The sequence below is a fragment of the Cryptotermes secundus genome, unplaced genomic scaffold (assembly GCF_002891405.2).
Source record: "Cryptotermes secundus unplaced genomic scaffold, Csec_1.0 scaffold533, whole genome shotgun sequence".
Lineage (NCBI taxonomy): Eukaryota > Metazoa > Arthropoda > Insecta > Blattodea > Kalotermitidae > Cryptotermes > Cryptotermes secundus.
Window position 1 is genome coordinate 127,965 of NW_019731275.1, and position 24,366 is coordinate 152,330.

At 43.4% G+C, this 24,366-nt stretch overlaps 1 protein-coding gene and 1 long non-coding RNA gene across 10 annotated transcripts in view; one reads left to right on the plus strand and one right to left on the minus strand.

Moving 5' to 3' along the window:
* The window catches only part of LOC111866839 (protein FAM184A), a 116,589-nt gene that overhangs the window by 41,593 nt on the left and 50,630 nt on the right, over positions 1-24,366 (minus strand). For 4 of the 8 annotated variants that reach the window (XM_023856149.2, XM_023856148.2, XM_023856147.2 and 1 more), the window contains exons 1-2: positions 21,661-22,567; positions 10,745-10,896 (exon numbers count right to left, since the gene is read on the minus strand). In XM_023856149.2, the coding sequence (XP_023711917.1) occupies positions 10,745-10,896; positions 21,661-22,358 (850 nt within the window). In that variant the 5' untranslated portion in view covers positions 22,359-22,567. Of the gene's footprint in view, positions 1-10,744; positions 10,897-21,660; positions 22,570-24,366 lie in introns of those variants that run through there. The other 4 variants (XM_023856153.2, XM_023856154.2, XM_023856152.2 and 1 more) reach the window with 2 other exon arrangements.
* Positions 19,177-24,366, plus strand: part of LOC111866842 — a 76,835-nt gene continuing 71,645 nt past the window's right edge. For both annotated transcript variants that reach the window (XR_004513271.1, XR_002843227.2), the window contains exon 1: positions 19,177-19,280. This is a non-coding gene — a long non-coding RNA (uncharacterized LOC111866842). The remainder of the gene's footprint in view (positions 19,281-24,366) is intronic.

Consider the following 24,366-nt stretch of genomic DNA (forward strand, 5'->3'; position numbering starts at 1 on the left):
TAAAAGTCCACTCAAGATTCAGAGGAATGTTCTGCCACCATCTTCAAAGTCGATTATAAAGCAAAGCAAACACTGTCACATGTGTTTTGCTTGTTGCTTGGCTTACTCTTAGACCCTGATGGTGGAGGCATGGCATTCCCTTGAAACGTCTGTGAACTGGATTACATGGCGTCACTTCCCAAAAGACCGTACTCTTCATGCATACAGATATTTACACGTGCTGCAAATTATAATAACTGATTTGTAAACTATTAAATGCATGGTTTAATGTGTGCTTTATAGCATTGTGACTTCTTGTTCTTCTGTTTTGAGTGGAATTTAAATAGCTACAATTTGCTGTCAGAAAATACTCCTCTGATAGTTCTTTTTGTTGAGTTGGGGGGGAGAAGGATTATTATTGTACCAGGTTTCAACATCATAGATTAAACTCTTAGCCTGTTCTGGTTACAAGGATTAAAATTGTTCCATTTCATCTGCTATCATCATCACGAATTATGCTCTTGGGCTGATCCATATTTTTGTTCGATGTCTATAGCATCTTATACTCTTTGGTTTATACCGACAGGAATTCCGTTTTCAGGCAACTGTTCCAAATATTCTAGCTATTGCCTTTGTACTATTTAGTATCCCATTGAGAGGCTTATATGCTAGTACCATTTCTTCCTAACATCTTCATCAATTATGACATGTGATTCCATAGCCCACAGCAGGCAACCACCTGAGAAAACGGATTTCTGCATTTCTCCAATGTTCAAGTCCATATAAAATCGTATGTATGGTTATTACACCATAAAATAATATTTCGTAAGGTTCACTTCTGGAATTTATGAAAATGTGTTCATTATTTCCATAGAACTGTTAAAATCTGTTCAGTTTAATGCCAATAGCACTGTCTTTCTTATAGCCGGTTTTTTTCGAGTACTTCAGTTTTCCCTGCCAATTCTCATTCTTTCATCTGCTCCATATTCATTAATCAACCTATCATCAACAATATATTGGCTCACTATGGACAACGTCGTTCAGTAACAAATACAACCAGACACCCTGAAATGGAGGGAGCACGTTTCTCCGAAACCTTTGCATCTGTCTACGAGATTACACGGTGTCACAACCCAGAAGACCTCAGTATATGATTAATTACTGGTATCTGCTTACTGTTTTCATTAAAAACCTGGACACTGATTCGTTATGAACTTCTGCTTCTTGCAGTTCATAGCCATCGTGCACAACGTAAAAGCCATATACAGAGTTTTCGTATCTTACCATCACACATTTTTTTTTCCTGTGGTTTTATGTACAAATTGGTGGATGCAATATTGTTTGTCGTAGGTTATTTAATTACAAGGAGTATGTAGGCCTAACATAAAAGAGTGTGGGAACCTCCCACAGTGAAACGAGCGCTAACGAATCATCGCTCACCACGGCATCTCCAACGCCCTTTGGCTCGCACGCCGCCCAGCGACAAAAGTACGTGTATAAAGATGCGAACCTCCCACACGTTAGCATCAAGATTGACAGAGGCCTTGTATTTACTCGTATTGCATATAGGAGTAGATATTAAGAGTCAATCTGTAAATATGTGTACATTCTAACAATGGACTTAATACTACCGACTATGACTGACAAATGACACCCTACCTCTCGTCAGAGAGGGCGCATCACAAGGACAGGACAGTAACTTTTATTCAAGAAGAAACATCTGGTCATACTGGGGCTCGACACCAAGACAGACTGACTTGCCGTCAGTCCCGTCGGTCCCGTCAGTCGCAATGTGAGTCACAGCTATGCTTGCATCGAAAGATCAGAGTCGGCTGCCGATACTTGCTACCAGTTTACTAATAGCAAGTATCGGCAGCCGACTCTGCTAGCGTTCATCTGGCTAGTCGGCTTCGCCGCCAGTGGTACCGGCTAGCCCAGTACTGCAAGAGCCTCGACCGGCATCCCACGGGCTCGCAGTCACCGAGCCACTGAAAGGAAGAACGCCATCACTAGGTCAGGCTAGCCCGTTACTGTTAGAGCTTCGCCCGGCAACCTGCTGGCTCGCAATCACCCTGGTGCTGCAATGAAGAACGCCGTCACTAGCTCAGGCTAGGCGGATATGAAGAAGATTTCGCCGGTATTCATCAGTCATCCGTGTGGAGGCGGGGTCGAATACCTCCACCGTGACCCTGCGAGTCGTAGGAGGCGACGAAAAGGGAAGGCTCAAATCTGAGACAGTAAAATATGGTCACGAGTACTAAGGGACTCGGACCCGAGAAAGACTGCTCTGGCAAGAGCCGTCCTCTTGTCAGGGATGGCACCCCACAGAAACAAGACCGTAACTGTCAAACAGAAATGAATGTCTGGTCGTGAGCTCCAGATGGGGCTCGACTCCAAGACTTACTGACTGACCGTCAGTCGCAATGTGACTTTGATTCTGACTTTTGTATTGATCAGTCACGGCTCTGCTTCCCTGGTCGTCTGTAAATTCATCCTAACAGTAATAAACATTTGTTACAGTTTTACGTGGATGTCTCTTCGAGCGTCGACATTCCCGTTACAGTAACGATAGTTACATTAAGTGGTCTTGCTTCTGTTAGACAAAACATATTGCCCTTAAGTTATGCTGGAGGAAGCAGAGAAAAAATCGTATTATATCCATTGCCTAGCTTCAAATCTTAGATCTCTTGAACAAAATTTTGTCGCGGAAATTACTCGGAATATTTTAAACGGTTGAAGAGTACACTGCGCAGTCGACTGGCCTTTGTTTCTTGGTATGCATAATAACGCTGTTACACAATTATATAATTAGACACCTTATCATCGCTTATGAAACTGCATTCAGTTATCTTCAGGAATTAACCTACTCCATAGGAAGCGCTGAATGAATGATGCAGTCTTCTCTCTTTCTTATGCAACGCGTGAAGACGAAAGGCATATTCGTATGCACTTCCTTACACAACACCTTTACTTGCATATTGATTAATTTTATATTAACAATGCTCATAACAGAAATCTAAGGCGATATTTCGAAAGACATCGACCGGTCAGAACAGCCACTTTAGTTGAGAGTATAAGCAGACTTTTCTGCTTATCTCTGTCAGGGCTTCCAACGTCAAACCACTGAGGGAAAGCATTGTACCTCAGTCGCCAACTCGCCGTGTCACTGTAAAATACGTATTTTCTTCCAGTATGCACGTAAATATCTGCCCTGCAATTATCAGATCTATGACGAAGAAACGTTCCAATGAGGATATTACCCACAACGTTAAAAAATATATTTAAATTTAACACATTGTTATGTTATAGAAAGGTAAATTTGTCCCTGCGCTTAACTAATTAAGCTCTATGCCATGAAGGCGTATAGGGGGAGTGGAATTATAGATGTACATATTCTTGACCTCGGCACTAGTTCGAGGTGAGTGTTTAGTTTCATGCCCCGCCCGCTTTATCCCCAGAGAAAGAGTCCCTGATACCCATTGGATAGGAGGCTGGGTGAGCCCCAGAATAGGCCTGGGTGAAGTTGGGAAGAGAAAATCTGTACCCTTGTGTTTAACTGAGCACTAAACCATGAAAACGTATGGGAGAGTGGAGGTATTCGTCCATGTGCACTCCCTCTCGGCATTAGATGAAAATGGGCTGTCAGTTTCACGCTCCAGCAATTTTCTCCTGGGGAGAGAGCCTCCGATAGTCAGCTGATAGACTGGATGGGTCCCAGAGCTAGTCTCGATGCTGTGGAGAAGAAAACAACCTCTTACCCCTGCCGGGAATCGAACCCCGATTTGTCGATCTTTCCGCCAGTAGCTTAGTCGCTATACCGGCTGAGCATAGTACCAAAATTAGAAAACATTCAATATAACTGATTCTGATAAAACAGAGAAAACGCGCAACCTGAATTGTTTCCAGTGTGAGGACTGTGGATGAACGTTCTCCGTTGCAAGAACAGTTACATCTGTAGACCTCTTTAGCTCTGTGGCAGCAAGTCGAAGCTGGAAAGGGATCCATTTGATACTTAACAACAGCAACATTATTTCATACACTGTATTTCCGTACATATGTCGCTACTCCCTAGATGAAGCAGGCACGAACACCTATTTTCGAAAATGGAAAAGGTCTCTCGCAATCTTTATTTGCCCACTGCGAGTTGGACAGCTCTGACCTGGATAAATATACAGTAAAACTTGGTTATAGCAACATCGGTTTCTGCGACACCTTGTCTATTGCGTCAAATATTCAATGGTACGAACTAATTCCTCATAAAGCAACTGTTTTTATACCTTGCTTAGTACGACATGCACAAATGCATCAACCTCGTATGTAACGTCATTTTCATTCCTGAATTTCTCTGATATCGTGGGAAAGTTCAATGTGTCTGCCCACCCTCGCTTTCTCTACTTGCTGACGTGACTGTCCTGGAAGAATACGACCGCGGGCTGCAAGAGGAGCGTGGGTTTTATGCGAAAACAAGGGTGTGGGGTGGGACTGCGTGAATAGTGCAAGAGGACGCGGCAGGTTGTTAACTGCATTCCTTTCCTAGAATCTCGTCTAACAGGACCTCACATTGTCTACTTACCCTATAGTGTTCCTGCCTAAACCCAGAGAAGTGCAGTAGCGAAAACATGGCAATGAAAAGGAAAGTTTTAAAGACTGAAGCGAAAGTTAAAGTGATTCGTGAAATAGAAAATGGAAGGAAAACAGCTGATGTATGCCGCGAATTTGGTTTGGTGAATTCTACAGTACAAACGATATGGAGAATCCATATTAATTCCACGTTAATGTTACGTTAGTCTGCACTTATCTACGTATTTCACTAAAAAATGCAACATTTTAACTCGGTTTTGGTAGATTTTTACGTGACTAACATAAGGATACTGTGGAAGTGCCCATTTCGGTTACAACGACATTCGTTTATAACGACACTATTTTTAGGTCCCTTTGATGACGTTATAACCAAGTTCTACTCTTTCCCTCCGTTCATATTTCAAATCATCCCTCTATTGGGCTGGACGGACTAAATAAAACCACGAAAACATCAGAATAGTCGGAGTTTGGATTCTCACAGAAGTTCCAACGAACAGTCCTATCTTCTGGTATACAAAGCCGTGTAGTCCGTTCAAATGGACGACATGGTGTTATACCACAATAGTCGGCAACACAAAAGAAATTGAAACCGGATTTCTCCAGAATGCTATTCATGGGCTTTCCCTCGCGTAATCAGTATTCCTGCCTCTGTGGCGGGCTTTTCTTATTATGGAATCGGGGTTTCGGGGTAAAATCTTGAATATTTCAGTACTTTATTAGGTCCATTATACACTCTGTGGTGTTGGACCTTGTCTCCTTAGACCTACCCTCCGGCATTCCGTTTAAATTACTACTCCTACTAATTACTGGTCATCTAAGTTTATTTCTGCTTCACTCTTCATGCTTTCGTACCGTCCGCTCAGTTTTCTCTTTTTATCTACGAGTTCTCATATACTGTACGTAGGCGTAGTCCTCTTTCCTTCCACTGCTCTTCGTTTTTGTGTCCTTCTATCCTCCTGATACCTATTTCTGCACTGATACTGTCTAAAATATTGCCCATACAACCGTTTGTTCCTTCACACCTCCTGTGTTCATGTGTGACTCCAGTCCGTTCAAATCTTCCTCGCAAAATCGAGGGTTTCCTAAAAATAATGTCTCGATCTCCCACTCGCCGCGCTATTTGCAGAAACATGGCCGTCGGTCTCCCATTCAGTCTGGTGTCTGATAGGCGGAACGGGTTATTTTTACGTTCCAAAACAGCAGCATGCCCGTATCTCCATGCAGTACAAATTAGCTTAGGCCAAACAACCGTGTGGGCATAAGCATTACCACCACCACAACCACCTTCGTAATTATTTTCGTCATCGTGGTTGAGTTTCTGCATTCAGAGCAATAACTGTCATCGAAACAAATTCATTTATCGATTCTTTGTTTAACTACTCTTTTTCCCGTGTATAAATTAAAAGACGTACAGCGCTGACTTGTTCCTTCGTTTTCCTCTTCCCCTTTCTCTTTTCATTTTCCTTTCCTTTCCTTTCCATTTTCTGTTTCTTTCTTTCTTTCTTTCGTATTCATCATTCACACACACTGCTACTCTATTTATCTGTGTGGCAAGAAAGTGGCCGTAGCCTACTTTGGGTCAGTATATACTATCCCAGAATTTTCATCATTCTTCTTTAGCTGTTTGACAACTCAAGTAATGAACAATTGAAGCTTACAGCATAAACGTGCCTAAAATCGTGTATGCAGTATTGTTTGAAATGAACACTTACAAACAGGACGACGATGCGAAACTTTGAAGATACGTATGTCTGATGGGTTTCAGACTCAGAACCTGCACTTAAGTAGCTCACCCAATGCGATCTTTACAAACATGATTAAGATGGAAACCAAGCAATTTAGCTCAAATAGTAACGCTTCTGACTTGTACTTGAGAGGTTCTCAGTTCGAATCCCGGAAGAGGCATCGACTATTCTGAGGAATTCGTGGTTTTCCTCTGTCCCACCAGGCAAATCTTGGGATAGTACTTTAATTAAGTCGCGACAGGTTCATTTCATATCCTTCCTAATTCGTTATTTACTATCATCCAATTATTCGGCACTATGTAGTCTCAATTACTGGCAGTATCGTTAGATAAACTGGTAACAAATATTGCGTAGTATGTTTACAATTGCAAGCAGAAAAAGGAATTATGTCTCAAAGAGCATTTGATCCTGTGACCATCTGCAAGCGACATCTCAAGCTCACCTACGTGCCACGATAACTTTTAATCCTGCAGATTGGAAAGTAGGAATTATGAATTTCACCCGGATGTTCTTATTTTAACTTCAAACATCATTATTCATACAGCTGCTCCAAAGTCAAAATTGAAATATTTGGAAGAAACGGCGATAAAATTTATTACACTTTCAGTCGGTCGGACTGCACAGTAAACATTATGATGATCTGTAGGCTGTGATTTATGTGCGAGATTGCTATGCTCTTCATGATTTCTGTCATTTACTCCCAGCCCGCACACAGCCATTCTGGTTACAGATCCATCTCAGATCCTTAATAATTCTATAGTCCACATACAAAGGAGCATCGGTTCCTGCCGTAGATGTAGAGTAATATTGAAATGGATCTTAAAAGAAATTAGGGGGAGTGTGGACTGGAATTGCGTGGGTCAGGATAGGGTTCAATGGCGGGCTTTTGTGAAAAGGGTAATGAAACTAATGACCAGGAATTTCTTCAATAGCTGAGCGACCGTTGACTTCTCAAGAAGGACCCTGCTCCATGAAGTAAGCAAGCGAGCGAAAGACAGAGGTAGTTCANGCAGATGTGATGCAAGATTGTGAATATATGTAATGCATGGTGGGTCACTTTTAAAACCTCGAGGTGCTAATCCCTAGTCAGGCGCATGCTATTTGTACACTTGCTGACATCCGTGTCTTTCACCACCCCCTCACCCCATCAATAACTTCTACTAAAACAGGAGTGGCGTGACGTAAGAAAGACGTCATTGTGTATCAGTTTCGTTAATAACTCAAAATGGCCAGCAGATTGGCGAACGTAAAAGTAAACTGCAGACTGCTAAGAGGGCCTAGTGGGGGAAGGAAGAGAGACAAAGATAAATAAATGCATTCAGTAGAAGAATAAGAATGTGAAATTGTCCTTATACTTGTTCATGGGGTCATACAAGATGATGTGTAAAACCACATATTCCTGAATTCGATGCTGGAGTTTAAGCCTTCTTATCAGCCCCCCTCCCCCCAGGAAATATCCCCTCGTACCCATTCGGTGAGCTAGAAAGCTACTATGGAAGTGATGGCAAAGAAAACAGTCCCTGCCCTGCTGGGCATCGAACCCAGTCGTCAAATTCTTAGCCAGTCTGGTGATTGAGCTATCCTGGCTGTTAAAAGAGAGAGAAACATAAATAAACAAAGCGAGAGACAAAGGAATAAGAAATAATAAAAGCAAAAGTGCGAGAGAAAGAAAGACAAAGAAATACGCCAACTATTTTTGGTGCCTAGAGCCAACGGTTCTTTAGAAGACGTCATCCAATTCTTTAGTTGGGGCAAATGTTTCTTGCGGTGTGCCAACTGGCACACAACATCTAAATACGTCGTTTCTATCGCGACATGTCGCTTAAAACAGGAAAGGACTGAAAATGCTTCTTTGCACCTAACCGTATAACAGACAATTCTTATCAGACTCCAATGCCACCAAACTGTTCTCATGGGCCACCTTCCCTTCCCCGCCGTCCATTCCACGCCCCCCTCCCCCACTTCACGTTCTCGTGGACGATCAGAGAATGTATTTAGTTCATAAGAATGTCGACATCGAGATTCTAACGAAGATGAGCGGAAAAGGTGTCTCGTGCTTCAAATTGCCCTCCGTGAGTCTGTTCATCAGCCCTGCGCACTTTCTAGCACCTCAATAGTTCAACAGTCTTGTCAATGTTTCGTATTTATAAGCTTTTAGAACGTACACGGTTCCCCTGCCAATCTTAACCGGAGTAGCCAACGCACGTACCTCCTGTCTTTCTCTCATTTTCTCCCCAACTGCGCGGCGTAGAAGAAGTGGTAAATACAAAGAACACAGTGACTCTTGGGGAAGCATAAATTTTGCTGTTGCTTGCGTGGGTTCGAGTCCAAATCAATTTCGTATTTCCCCCATTCTTTCCCCCATAAGAAAAGTATTGGGTCCGTGACGTAAATTGGTACATACCTTCGTATCCCCGTATTTTATGGTAACCATGGTAAAAAATATATTCTGAAGGCCACGAAAACGACACGTGAAGTTCAAGAACATAGAAAGAAAGAAAATTCCGTGGCCTGTAGTCCGCAAGCGAATTATACCGACCGAGCGACCGCCAATTGTCGGCGAAGTTAGTGCCAACTTTTGGGGATAGAGGGTGTCGCGTGGTCAGCGCAACGGATCCCCACGGCCGTTAATTTCGGTTTTCTAAACTGGAGCCGCTAATTTTCCATTCAAGTAGCTCCTCAATTATCCTCACGAGGCTGAGTGGACCCCGTTACAGACTCACTATACCTCAGAAGATCTGGCAGCGCCGGGAATCGAGCCCACGACCTCTGGATCTGTAGGCAAGAACTCTGACCACTAGACCACAGAGGCGGTCGAAGTTCAAGAACATTCAGACTTTAATTGCAGGTAAATAAGAGCAACAAAATCTGTTTGTCAAATCGCAGTGCAGATTTTTTTGCATGGTCCAATTACGAATAAAGACAGAAAGAAAAGCGCGGAAAAGAAAATAAAGTGGAAGACGAAAGAACGAGGGAGTGCACACTGTTATTCTATGAGCTTCAGGAGACGTATACTAATGAAATGTAGATATCTTTCCAGAAAATTTCAAAGCACTGAGTTTAGACATTCTTGACGAAGTTTGTTTATACCAATTTCCCGTTAAAAATTCAACGGACTTCATGTTAGTATATTATTACTTGTATATTGATCCGTCTTTATGTCAAAGACTTTCTTGAAGGCTAAAGACTGCTACCAAATGAGTGTCATGAATCTTCCTGGGGACAAAGGGCGGCCGGCGCGTAAGGTTGACACTCTCACTGCCATCTGTGAACCGACTGTCTAGAGAATGTGGGGCCACGTCTCACAACTCTATGGGCCTCAAAGACCTGTTACAGGGACAGCTTTACCTTTACCTTTTTTGTATATATACATGGTTTTTGGTGACCGCCTCTGTGGTCCTGGGTACAGAACCAGAGGTCCGGGTTCGATTTCCGGCGCTACCAGATTTTGTGAGAAGTAGTGGATCTGAAACGGGGTCCACTCAGCCTCGTGAGGATAATTGAGAAGCTATTTCAAGTGAATAGCGGCTGTGGTCTAGAAAACCTAAAATGAAGGGCCTGGGAATTCGTTGCACTGACCACGCGACACCCTCTGTCCGCTAAAGTTGGCACTAACTTCGCCGACAAGCGGCGGTCGCTAGGTCGGTATAGTTCACTTGCGGACTAAAACCACGGAGTTTTTTTATACATTGTTTTTGGTAATTCTATATATATAATTACCTGCTATTGTTCATAATTACCAATTAAATACTTTTACCGTATTTTTTTATTGCTAGTGGGGTGGACTAAATCCCTTGTACTGCAGCCAATTCTGGCCTATTGTACCAGCCCCAGATGATAGGTGAGTGTGATTGTGGAGCAATTGGTGGAATGAAGATTGGCAGGACAAACCGAAGTACTCGGAGAAAACTTGCCCCAGCGCCACTTTGTCCACCACAAACCCCACTTGACCAGACCTGGGATCGAACCAGGGCCGCCGTGGTGGGAAGCCAGCGACTAACCGCTTGAGCTATGGCGCGGCCACTAGTTTTACTGTAACATATACGAATATATTACTGAGGGTGTGTGATCATCAGGTGGTGATTTTTATATTGTTACTTCATCGTCAGGCCGGAGATCTCCTTGAGCATGCAGGACTACACTTCCCTAATGTTGCTACTCGAAGTACGACGTGTTCTCAAATATATTTTAGACACAAAACAAACTCCGTGGCTTTAGTCCGCAAGCGAACTATACCGACCGAGAGACCGCCGCTTGTCGGCGATGTTAGTGCCAACTTTCAGACACACTTTATATATATCTATATATAACAATAGAAGATGTTTTCTGAATATGTATGTGTGTCTGTTTTATCATTCTCACGACGTAGCAGTTCTATTGAACTTGAACGGGCTTTTACACTAGTCAGTTAAATAAGAAATCATTGTCCACACACTCACGGTCCATGCCACAGCTCTTTATGAGGACGTCTCTCTGAAGATCCTCCATCTGGTACCTCAATTTGTTGGACTCGTTGTCTCTTGCGGTCAATTGCGCCGTGAGTTCCGCCAACTGTTCTTGAAACCGGGCCTCCTGACTCACAAGATTCCTCCTGCAACAGATGGCAGCGTCAGCACAGTGTAACAAAGCCAAGCCATGGCCTCAAATGCACCAAACTAGGCTTACCAGAGCGCCTTTCCTTCCGGGGATACATTTATACTGCCTGGATTAAAGCAGAAATTCTCGCTTTTAATCGCATATTGGAACACAGACATACACGTATTGTTCAGTACTTCATGGCACAGTAAGTTATGTATTACCATAAAGTTGCATGTGTGTATGCGTGCATACAGATGTTCATATTATCCTCAGTGCTTCCATATGCTTCTAATTTACTCTGCGTATTCATAATGTGTATATATTAACAGTCAAGTGCATACAATCCCATTTACCACTTCTACACTACATGTTTCGGCAGTATTCTGCCATCTTCAGGTGTGTCGCTCCGTTAACCATTTCACTGCTTGCCTTTATATGTCCATTTACAAATAATATTAAATTTGTTTACGTCCTTATATAATAATAAAGTTTATGTATTTAAAACTTGTTAAAACGTATTATCTCATACGTCATATTTTTAAAATTCGTGTGTATTAATAATCATCCACATGGGGGTCGTTCTTCTTATGTTTCTAATGTTGTGTGTATATTGTGTCTTATGATGTGTTCTACTCTTGTGGCTGCGTGCGTTGTATCGTTGGATGTGTGTTGCTCTGCGTAACTCTTTCTGCGTATAATAAATTACAGTTCACAGAAAATTTAAGAGATTAATAATATTTTGGAGGAATTAATAAGTAACAAAATTGAAGAGTATTGTCATCTGGAATATAATGTGATGTACTTTGATAGAAGTTAACCGAGAGAAACGTACTGCCTCCATCTTCAGGGTTGAAGAGTAAGCCAAGCAGGAAACCGCCCAGAAACAGGTGGCAAGCAAAGAGATCTGCCGGTCTAAAGGGCGTTATATTGCAGAAGAGAGTATTGTACTCTTAATAGTTAGTCTTCATAAACAGTGAGAATCTCAATTTCAAAATTCAAAATTGAGAGGCAAAATATAGAAATAAAGAACGAATTTCAGGTAATTTCCTATTGTTTAGACTTCCAGTCCTACTGATCGTGAGATACTAGTATTATTTTCTGTAATATGAAAATAAGCAAATTGGAACTCCCCTAAGAGACAATCCAACTAGAGCGAGTGGCGACCCTGTCAATGCAAGCTTCACGTCACACTGGCCCGGTGGGTAGCACGGCCCCTTCCCAGGGGTACATGGCGGGTAGACAGGACTTATTGCACACGGTAGGAAACATATCTAAGGGAATTAATGCCTGGTCCTCCAAGATAGGTGACCCGGGGTAGCGTAGTCGGTATAGCGACTGGCTACTGGCTGGATTACTGAGGGGTCGGAGTTCGAGTCCCGGTGGGGTCAAAATTTTTCACTTCTCCACGTCGTCCAGACCGGCTCTGGGGTCCACCCAACCTCCTATTCAATGGGTATCGAGAGTTCTTTCCCCCAGGGGTAAAGCGGCCGGGGCGTGAATCTGACCATTCACCTCTAGCTAGTGCCGAGGTCAAGAAGATGTGGAACCATACATCCACTCCACCATACGCCTTCATGGTGTAGTGCTTAATTAGTTAAGCACAGGGGCAACTTTACCTTTTTTACTTCCACGATAGGGGGCTCTGCAACAGGCTGGTAACCTGCTCAAGTAAAAAGGAGTTATTCAGTCCTCAAAGAGCCTTCATGATTGAGGACGGAAAGGGCTAAGAAGCTCATCCCTTGCACATGATGATGATGATGTAATGTTAGTTTATAATCCAAGAATTCGGCGCAATTCGTGCGTTAACGTGCTGCGCTCGTGAGTATGATGGCAGTAGGATCGACTCTTATTCCAGTTAGTACTTTTGCTTGCAAATTGTAAATATATTAGTAGCTGTTATCTTTTATTAGAACATACGTACAGATATCGGCTATATTAAATCTGTCAGTTATAAGTTCATAGTTTCACACTGGCGTCATGTATGTAATTGTTGACAACGGTGTACACAATTCTTCATACATGACTCGTGGGAACCTTCAGAATCTCTTTTCCTAAAAGGGTTCATATTCCCAGCTTCATTGCTTCAATTGTCTATTCTCTATTTCCGTAAAGTGAAATTTAAATGAAAAATTGGCATGACTCCCATAATTCTGTGTTACATTCTACAAAACAAATAACCTAAACAAAGTTACACTTTTTATAGATATATCATGAGTCATTACAGGGTGCTAGTGCCGTTAATGACACTCCCACAGCAGAGCTTCGTGCTTTCGCCATGTTGTTTCATACTTCATTTAATGAGAATCTGTTATGTGGCTCCAAAGTTGAAAGGAGAGACACACAAACACAGACATAATTTCAAAGTTTTACACCTTTGCCATGTTGCTAACAGCTGACTTATAGAAACCTATAATAAAACGTAAAGCTATCCCTGTAACAGGCCGTGGAGGCCTATAGGGTTGTGAGACATCGAGGCTTCCATAGTTTCTAGATAATCGGATCACAGATGGCGATGAGGTTGTCAGCTTTACGCGCCGGTCGCACCTTTACCTCCAGGAATATTCCTGGTACTCATTTCTGCCAGAGGATGAGTCGACTCATGGTCATAGTGCGGCTGGAAGGGTTAGATCAACTGAAAAATTCACTGACCTCATCGGGAATAGAACTCGCGATCTTACGGCTTGTAGCATGATTCCTGAACAAACTACGCTACCGCGTGCCCGTATAAAAACTATTCCGTAAATAACTTCTAGGTATGTATAAATTTATTTATGTACAATTAGATTGTTTATTATCGCTGAACATTAAACCGGAAGCTAAATATATATTACATAAAGCCGTCAATTTGCTCTTTTATATGCTACGCAAAATATTACCTCTAAAAAGCTTGCATGTTTGTTGAAGATCCATTAGTAGCTCACCAATCATAGTTTCAAGATCCTAGGAGATGCGCTGCTACTGTTGTTGTCACCTCATATATTTTCATGTTCGTCATGCAATTATCGATCGAAGGAAATTAAAAAAATCTTGGGTTGAGTACCCCCCACCCCCACCCAGCGGTATAACGTCCATACAAAATTTCATGAAAATCTGTTAATTAATTAAAAAATTGAAACAGAAAACATACAGCATGGTGATCCCACAAGCCCACGTTTTTCTTTGAAGAAACAAAGCGCTAAAATGCTTTCACACCCCTCTGGCACGCACTCACGCACACACACACTTTGAAAGTATTAGCTCTGTTCTTTCAGAATATCACCATCTCACGCATGTGATGTCTGTGAAGGGACAGTCAAAAATCATGCCCCTGGGGATCAAAATGGAATTATGTCAAGGATCGTAAAGAAACATGGCCAATGAATACTCGTGCAGCAAGAACTGATAATTATTTATGCGGCCCTCACTGCCTGAAGTTGGCCCTTTGACTTCATAAGTTTAAAGATTCATATCTGCGAGATGTTATCAGCAGAGGAAAACTCAGCAACAAAATGTCAACAGAAATGTTTGCTGGAAACCTGATAACGCGTCACGTGGTCAAGTGTTAGGGGCTCCTCACGCCTTGATTCTGTTCTAGAGATGTCAAACGAAAGTCTTCTAAAGCAGGCCAATAATTCTTTTATATACAGATCCGCCCAGTTTATCTCTTTCTCTCAAATACACAGTCAAACAAACATGCGAGCGCTCACATACACACAAACACGCAGTTTCCGAAGTAATTCTTTGGGATACGTACACCAGACCTTACCTACAGTATACCGACATCTGAAAGTAGCAGAAGTAAGATATTAACACAAAATCTTTACCGCAAAATCCAACGGAACGAGACACGCTGCAGTCTTTGGCATATACAGCTAACTCCATGCAGCTGAGTCCTTCTAGAAAGCCGCCAGTTGTGCAGCTATTCGAGAATTTCCCAACATTCTATGGAACCCAAAGGTTCATTAGCGTGTTCACAATAGCCCTCCGCTGGTTTCTACCCAGAGCCAGACTAATCCAGTCCATACCACCCCATCCTCTTTCTATCTCTAAGATCCATCTTAATATTATCCTCCTATCTACGTCTAGGTCTTCCTATTTTTGGCATCTATAAGGGAATAATATTGAAATGCATAATGATGACGTGTCTTGGAGGTGATGCTGATGAACGTCTAGGTTCGGTAACAGGAAATTTCATCAGTGGAATGAGTAGAAGCGGCTGAAGGCAAATCCTGCAGCCAGTTAATTGTGTTACCCTCTTGTGCTCATTCTGACGCCGTAAGTTACACAGCCCTGAATGGAAGGATGATGTGAGGAGTAACCAATTTCAAGGCACAATTTCATCATTTATACGAAGAGTCTGAGGAATCGCGTAGTGACCTTTCAACTAACATTCGAATCTGGGACACCCGAATAAGGAACAGTAATACTAGGCAGTCGACCGGGTGTTTTGGTAGTTAAATACGTAATTTATTCTAAATGGGAACCGGCCACAGCCTAATTCGTCAAGATGAAAGAAGATAAAAAAGATGAAATACCTTGTTAAATATGTGAGCGACGCAAATATGTTCTGTCCGTGGCTCTGCAGTCCTTTGTTAGACCTCGGCCACTTTTTCAGTTTCTTAATCCCGTACATAGTCGGGAGGACTCCTTGGACGGGGGATCAGCCCGCCGCAAGGCCGCTACCTACATGCATAACAACATAAACATAGAATAAATGCACACAGACATCCATGCCTCTAGTGGGATTCAAACCCACGATCCTAGCGTTCGAGTGAGCGGAGACAATCCATGCCTTAGATTGGGCGGTCACTGTGCTCGGCCAACTACATTTTACGGGACTGAAATTTCACTCTTGAGAGGCCTATTTATGGGATTCATCTTGCTCCTGGAGAAGAACCTCCGCAAAGTCACTGCACTAAACTGTTTAAAAAGACAGTGAATTCAGCCGATTGGAACTCCGGATGTCAAGTGGTAAAAGAAACAAAAGAACGCGGTCACGGAAAAAATGGAGCAGACCAGGTGCGTATCGAGAGAAACAATGTACAGTGTTTTGCTACTAAGCAACAGAATGAACACTATGTAGGGTCTGAGGTTCTCGCAGAGGTAGTTATGCAGAGTACTATCTTCTAAGATATAACGCCGTGTATTCAGTTGAAAGCCAACTGACGTTTCGGAGGAGTATATGGCCTCTATCTTCATGATCGAAGAATAAGTCGAGCAAGAAATCAGCGTGAAAGCAGGTGGAAAGCAGGCTCGATGGGAGCCAGGATAGCTCAGTCGGTTTAGCTACGGGCTACGGCCTGAACGGCCGGGGCTCGATTCCCAGCAAGGGTAAGATTTTTCTTTTCTCTACAGTGTCCAGACCGGCTCCGGGGCCCACTCAGTCTCCTATCCAATGAATACCGGGGGTTCTTTTCCGCGAGGGTAAAGTGGTCAGGGTGTGAAGCTGACCATTCACCTTCACCTAGTGCCGAGGTCAATAATCGTGGAGCTATACCTCCATTCCCTCATATTTCTTCATGGCATAGTGCTTAGTTAATTAAGCACAGAGACAACTAAGTAAAAAATTCAGTTGATTTTAAGTTATGTTGGCTAAGGACTTGCGTGGTGCAGGGTGTCTTGCAGAATTAATAATGACAACGTCGGTCACGGTAGCCGAGCGGTCTAAGGCACGCACTGTCTTCGCTCGCTCGGAAGCCGGGATCGTGGGTTCGAATCCCACTCAGGGCATGGATGTTTGTGTGCGTTTTTCTGTGTTTGTCTACAGGTAGAGGCCTTGCGACGAGCTGATCACTCGCCCAAGGAGTCCTACCGTATGTGTAAGATCGAGAAAAACCGAAGTGACGGAGTTCATGCAGGTAGGCCTAGGCCCACTGGGGCTGTAGTGCCATGGGGGAAAAAAAACATGACAACAAATCACTTGATTTCAAAAGTACCAAGAGAATTGTCATCGTAATCACAAAAATAAACCATCGGAGTCTACTCTTTTTTTTTTCTCCTATGGCGCTAGCGTCCCGGTTTGGGCCTTGGCCTAGCTCCATGAAAATCTCCGTTTCACTTCTGTTTACTAGATCTTAGACATTCGGTAGGACTCCTTGAGCGGGTGATCAGCTCGTCGCAAGGCCTCTACATGTACACAAACACAAGAAAAAACACACACACATACACAAACACTAAACATCCATGACCTGAATGGGATTCGAACTCACGATCCCGGTTTCCGAGCGAAGACAATGCATGTCTTAGAACGATCGGCTACCGTGACCGGCCAGAGTCTACTTTAAGCAAATTTAATTCACGTCTAACATCACACCTCAGTTTTGGAAGATCCATTTTGAAGATTACGTCTAGGACCCCTATGTCGTCCGCTCCCTTGAGATTTGCAGACCTGAATCCTACATGCATGTAGTTTGTAATGCCCAACGTGTACTACATGTCTAATTCATCTTATCTTCCTCTATTTCGTTACCATGCAATGTCTACTTAGTTAAGCAGATGGGTTAACTCATTAGCAACTTCATTAGTTTCATATTTCCAGCATGTGGAACAGAACAGGCTGTAGAAGCAAACAGAGGCCCCGTTGGGGGAAGACATGTCACATGTTTCTGCAGCCCAAGTGCTGTTGCCTGTGGTGTCACGACCGGTCACGACAATCTTGTGGGGTGGGCCCAGACTACACTGAGAAAGTGTTCTGTTCACTGTATCACTTCCTTGCTTTAAAATGCCTGACACATCGCTATGCCGAGCCTTTCCATGCCAGCACGAATTCCACTGCCCCTTAGCCGAATATTTTAACCCTTCGAAGCATGTATATTAGCCCAGGCTTAGAAATCAGTTTACATTTATCTTATAATGAAACTTGCAAGATACGCGTCTTTACGAACGAGTATATTATACAGGTAACCGGACATTACTGAGGTGGTGGTACGAGATTAAGATGGGCCGGACATATAGCGCGGATGAGGGACAGAAGACAAACGTTCCGAGTTCTACTGGAGAGAAGTCCTCCGAAGACTGGGGAGAAGGAAAGAAAACATTCTGATGGATTTTTTTTTCCTTGGCACTACAGCCCCAGTGGGCCTAGGCCTACCTCCATGAACTCCGTTCACTTCGGTTTTTCTAGATCTTACACATTCGGTAGGACTCCTTGGGCGGGTGATCAGCTCGTCGCAAGGCCTCTACCTGTACACAAACATAGAAAAACGCACACAAACATCCATGCCCTGAGTGGGATTCGAACCCACGACCCCGGCTTCCGAGCGAACGAAGACAGTGCATGCCTTAGACCGCTCGGCTACCGTGACCGGCTCTGATGGATTTTAGGGGGATAAAAATAAAATAAAAATTGTCCCTGTGCTAAACTAATTAAGTACTATGCCATGAAGGCGTATGGGGAAGTGGATATATAGATCTACATTTTCTCGACCTCGGCACTAATTGGAGGTGAGTGGTCAGCTACACGCTTCGGCCTCCTTACCCCCGGGGAAAGAGCCCCGGTATCCACTGGATGGGAGTTTGGATGGGCCCCAGAGCTAGTCTGGAAGACGTGGGGAAGAGAAAATTCTTGACCCTATCCGGATTCGAACTCCGACCCCTCGGTCGTCCAGCCCGTAGTCAGTTGCTATACCGACTGCACTATTCCTGATCCTGGATTTTATGGGTTAGATTATGAAAATGGCAGATCACAATGGTCGCGCCGTCTAAGGTATGAACTGTTCGCCCGCTCAAAAACTGGGATCGTGGGTTCGAATCCCATTGGAGGCATGGATGTCTATGTGGGTTTATTCTGTTTTTGTGCTGTCCTGTGTGCAGATAGCGGCCTTTCGACGGGCTGATCCTCAGTCCAAGGCGTCCTACAGACCGTGTGACAGATCAAGAAACTGAAAAGAGGCCAAGGCCCAAAAAAGCGCTGTGTAGAGCCATAGATAGATAGATAGATAGATAGATAGGTTGTGAATCATTGGATAGGAGGATGGAAGTTGCTAAGAGTCATGCCCGAAAGAAACCTATGCAGAATTTTGGAGGGAAACCTCCTTGGAAGCAGAGAAGGGGATGGAGGGACAACTGTAAATGGATCTTGAAGTAAATGAGATTTTAAGGTCGAAAAGGAGTGGAAATATCTCAAGATTGTGGTCCAATATAGGATTTAATATTGACGATATTGATCCTTCTGATTCTGGTACCAGAAAATTGCTGCTTTTTATAATGAGAAATATCGATAAGAACAGAATCAAAATCGGTTTCAAAAGAGCGAACTTGATACTAGGCCACCAGCACGTACAGGCCTATTTAAGGAACAACAGACGCCCGGCAGGTACTGAACACAGTAAGCGGAGACGTCACTCAATTCGTCCTTGAGCTCGTTTCATAGGCAAACAGAGAAGTTACCAAGCGGGAGTCTCCATAGAGCGGTGTCTGGTAAGTGCTTGCAGAAGCGTCAGAAAATAACTTTCAATTCTTATATTTAACAACGTCATTTACATGATGAATGTTCGAAATGTAAGGATTTTCTGCAGTAGGACCTGGTCTCACTGCTCCTGTCTTACCGAGCGCCTAATATGAATGCTAACGATTTGCAATATTTTGAGGATGTAACTTGCTTGAACCCTACCCAGCCCACCGACTTCCCTGACAAAACCCTTGTGATTTTTGCCAGAATTCCAGAATATTGCGTTAAACTAGACCACTATCGCTTCCTTCTCTATCCTATTCAGTTCGTCATATACGGTAAAATCGTTCTCTAATATGACTCTGCAGAACCATTACACAGTGTCGTTAAACCACATAGTCCCTACTGAGCCGTTAGTGTTCATGTTCTGTATTTGGGAGGGGACAGGTTCGATTCTCTCCTCGAAGGGAGACTCTCCTGACTAAAATCTCCTGAAGAGTTTCTAAGTTCGTTAAGGAAAATGACAGGGTAACTGCGAAGGTCACTTCTTTGCAGACTTTTCCAGTTCTTCATTCACTGCTGTCTCTCGTCCAGTGCCATATATGACAGCATTTGCTGCTGAGACAGAGTTGTTAAATACACTACAAAATAAAAATATCTGATTGTCAGCCACAAACATACATGTCTCGCTAATGCAACTCGAGCAAACATGCAGGCCTGAAGGTCTCGTGTTCTTACTCCAGGATCAGCCAGGGATATAAATAGATGGCTACAGCAGACTACAGAAAGAGATCAACGCCAAAATAGCGAGTGGGAAATCCCCGCTGTAACGCAGCACCAACATCAACACAGCACTAAATTCGCTTGTATCCGGGTGGTAGGGGGGCTACGCTACAAGCCGGAAGGTCGCGGATTCAAGTCCCGATGAGGTCATTGGATTTTTTTTTCAACTGACCTAATCCTTCCAGCCGCACTATGGCCCTGGGGTCTACTCAGCCTCTAACAGAAATGAGTACCAGGAATATTCTTGGGAGTAAAGGGCAGCCGGCGCGTAAGGCTGACAACCTTGCCGCCATCTGTGAGCCGATTATCTAGAAAATGTGAGAACCTCAACATACAACCCTATGGGCCTCCACGGCCTGTTACAGGGATACTTTTACTATTTTTTATCCGGGTGGTAGGTCTATCTTGTTCGAATCTCGGATAGGGAAAAGTATTACGAAGGACATACACATAACATGGCATAACTCATATCCTTATACTCGTACGTTGACAGTAGATGGTGTGAATGGTCAGCTTCACGTCCCGGCAGCTTTATCGCAAGAAAAATACCCGTCTGAAGCTAAAGGACAGGAGGCCGTCTCCAGAGCTAGTCTGCACGTGGCGACAAAATCTAAAATACCAGCTCTGCCGAGAATCGAACTTTAGTCCTTCACTTTATTTGCTAAGTTATCCCGACCCATCCTACATATAGAAATGTATTTAGGAGGTAACTGAAAGTGCTGATCTCCAAGTTTTACCGAAATTCTAATGCATTTATACATTTGAAACAAAGAAAAAAGTCCTTTGATTCATATTGGAGTATCATGCAGACAGAGGTCCGGTGTACAGAATATTGTTTCAAAAGTTTATTTTTACACAGATAGTCAAGAGACCTGCCGCTTTTATGGAACCCGAAGGGTCATCGCTATGTTCACACACAACCCCAAAGTCGGGCTCTGTTCGGAGCCAGTGAAATGTATTCCGCAATTTCATGTCACATTTCTCTAAGGCATATTTTATTCTCCTTCAGTCTAAGCCACTGTCTCCCATTAGTGGTCTATTATCTTAACGTTTCCCAATGAGAATATTGCATGCCTTTCTTCCCCATCCGCGGTACACGTTGCACCAACCGCATTCTACATATCTAAAATCCCCCCAACAAAATCAGGTTACAAACACAAATTAATAAGTTCACAGTGGAATTTTTTCCTTCTTCCTTCTTGTGTACAAATATACTCCCCAGAACTTCTTTCATAGACAGCCTACCCTCAATCCTACATTCCTTATTCTCCCTTAGGCACGAGAAACAAGTTTCATGTAGGACTTCTTAGAAGGGGGATCAGCCCTATGCAAGGCCGCTACCTACACAATACAATGCAAACACAGAATAAACGCAGACAGACATCTACGCCTCGAGTGGGATTCGAACACACGATCCGACTGTTTGAACGGGCGAAGACATTTCATAGACTGCGCGTCCACTGTGATCGGCCATACCTATATACACCGACTGGTATTTTAAACGAAACTATTTTTTCTCCCCCCACCAGCAGAGCGCTCATTTGCTTCCCACAGACTTCCAATAGTAACGTTGTCCTAACAAAGAAGTGATAACCACATTAAGTGAACTCCTAATTAAGAACCTACTTTTCGTGTTCCAGCCGTTCCATCTGCTTCTCTGACGTTGTGAAGTTCTCGTCCGGCCCGGGTGAGGGTTCAGATTCAGGCATCTTTTGCGTCAATTCGTTCTCTTCAGTAAGCTGCTCCTCTACCTGCGTCTTGATGACCATGGTGAGGTCGGCTGGGGTTGCCCGTGACATAAGTAAATTTCTCCGGTCAGCGGTTGCTGCTGCCTCCGCGGCTTCATACTGGTGCTTCTCTTTGTGCTCTGTGTTCGTGTAGGTGGCCGGACACTTTGCCAAGTCTCTGCTCTTGCCAATTTCTCCCCCCTCATCAAGCGAGGTCATTGTCGCTGTCGTATTGCCCATGACACTTGCCCTAGATGTATTCTGAAGATGCGGTTTCTCTTTACGGGTCTCATCAGCCTTGAATGTCACTGGTCCTGTCTTCTTGCAGTACTGCTGGATGGACACTGGCTCTTTTGCCTCGCCAAATTTCCATTCTGAATCTTTCTTTTTTGCTCCTACACTCGCCGCTAAATCAGTCTTCTTAGTGTCGAAAGAGCTAACCCCCACTTCTCTTTCCTGGCTGCTGCTTTTATCCTTCGCTTTGTCATCTCGCCTTCTCGCCGGAGTCGCAAGCGATGAAGCTGTTTTTTCTTTGGCTGCCTTCCCGTCTCCATCTGCATCGGATACTGGTTTGAATTTCTTGAAAAAATTAAACATCCCGTAATAGTTTCTTTGGTAACTCAGGAACTAGCAGAAAATGCCTTTACGGCTGATTTCTATAAATGCATGCTGATAAATCCCTGCTGACTGTTACATTGTGGAAGAGTTTGTTTTTAAAGCAGTCGCGTGGAGAAGGCCGACATTTTAGCGCCGCACTTTGACGCTCACATGTTCAGAACCCCGCGCGCAGCCACTGACTGAGATCCTAGCTGCGACGCGCGTGTGTAGTGCCGCTCCCGTCTCGTGTACTATCGTGTCTGCATATGTCCGCCTCTTCATGTCGTGCTGCCAACTTTAGTCTCCAGGTGGTGCGTCTAATACGATTTTTCCGACTTCATATCCGTCCATCTGTATATAGAAACATGACGTGTTATTTTCTATCACAATTTGACGAAACTTGGTACGAACTAGACTCCTTGTCCAGGAATATCATTCACTTCTGCTGTAAATATGTTTGGCTTCTGAGAGTGTTAGTGAAAAATACGTAAAACTTATATATAACGGAATCTCAAGGAACAGGAAATATTTTACATTGTAGACAGACTTCCGTTTAATACAGGCACTTGTAAACTTAAAGTAAATTTTGCATCTCATCGCGTCATGACAGCCTTCTTGGTCTACACTGCTACAACTACATTGAAAAGTATTTTTTTTTTTTGCTAGTGGGGTGGGATTAAGTCCCTTGTACTGCGGCCACTTCTGGCCTATTGTACCAGCCCCAGATGATAGGTGAGGGTGACTGTGGAGCAATTGGGGGAATGAAGATTGGCAGGGAAAACCGAAGTACTGGGAGAAAACCTGCCCCAGCGCCACTTTCTCCACCACAAATCTCACTTGACCAGACCCGGGCCGCCGCGGTGGGAAGCCAGCGAATAACCGCTTGAGCTATGGCGCGGCCTACATGGAAAAGTAAGAATCTTTGGGTTATTTAAGACAACTCTATACTCGAATGACTACACAAAGGTAAGGATATGCAAGTTATCGGATGTGGCACTGGATATTATGACGACTATGACTGCTGTCTTCTAGGATTTGATGCTATAATTTGGTACAATACACAGTTACCGGAATTTTAGCGGAACATACTGCATTCACTTCAGGGTTGAAATTACTTCAATTGAATCAGCTATTTAGAGGAAGATGAAATCTATGATATATGAAATCGCACGGAATGAGCTCAAGAATGGGTATCAAATTGAATATTTCCCTTTAAAATTACGTTTTTGCCTTCCATTTCCGCGTTACGAAGTTTTCATCTACCGCGGATTCATGTCGGGTTTCCGTTTCTAACATAGGTTCTGTTACCAGCGGGCTCTACTGTACTTCTAAGTCTTCTGCTTTGTTGCACCATTTCATGCCTATGGATTAATATACTCGTAAGATAAGTACTACAAGAACAATAGAAGGAGTTTTTTTTCTACACAAAATTTAGCATGGAAATTGTTAATTGATTTCCACTCTTGGATAATAAAACCTTATCCCTTACCTTTCAATTTTTGAGATGTAACAGCTTAATAAAGTAACGGTTTAGGGGCTGGACATTTTCCATTTCGATTACAAGCAGACACATCGGGATGTTCCTCTTTACCACTGCTACTTCCAGAATGCCCATGGGGCCACTTAGTCTTCTGTAAAGACAGCCATATCATGAAGCTGACTACTCATATCTCTTGCGAGATTAAGAATGTGTGAAGCTTTACCTTCTCAACTGACATGTCAGCGTCTTGATTTGGTGTTACACACGGAAGTACGTGTGTCTAAATTTTTGCGTGAAAAGTTTTAGTTCCGTGTCTATATAACCATGTCCATGCTACACAAGGTACAGTACTTCTCAGCACTCATTCTTCCTTCCGGGCAACATTTATTTGGTGTTTGAAAACATCAGTGGACAAAACACCACTAATGTGTTTTCAACAAAAGAAACTACATATATGCCAACAGAATTGGTTTTTCGAACTACACCAGCATGGAAAGAGTTAAATGTTCACGGAACCGAATATCGCAT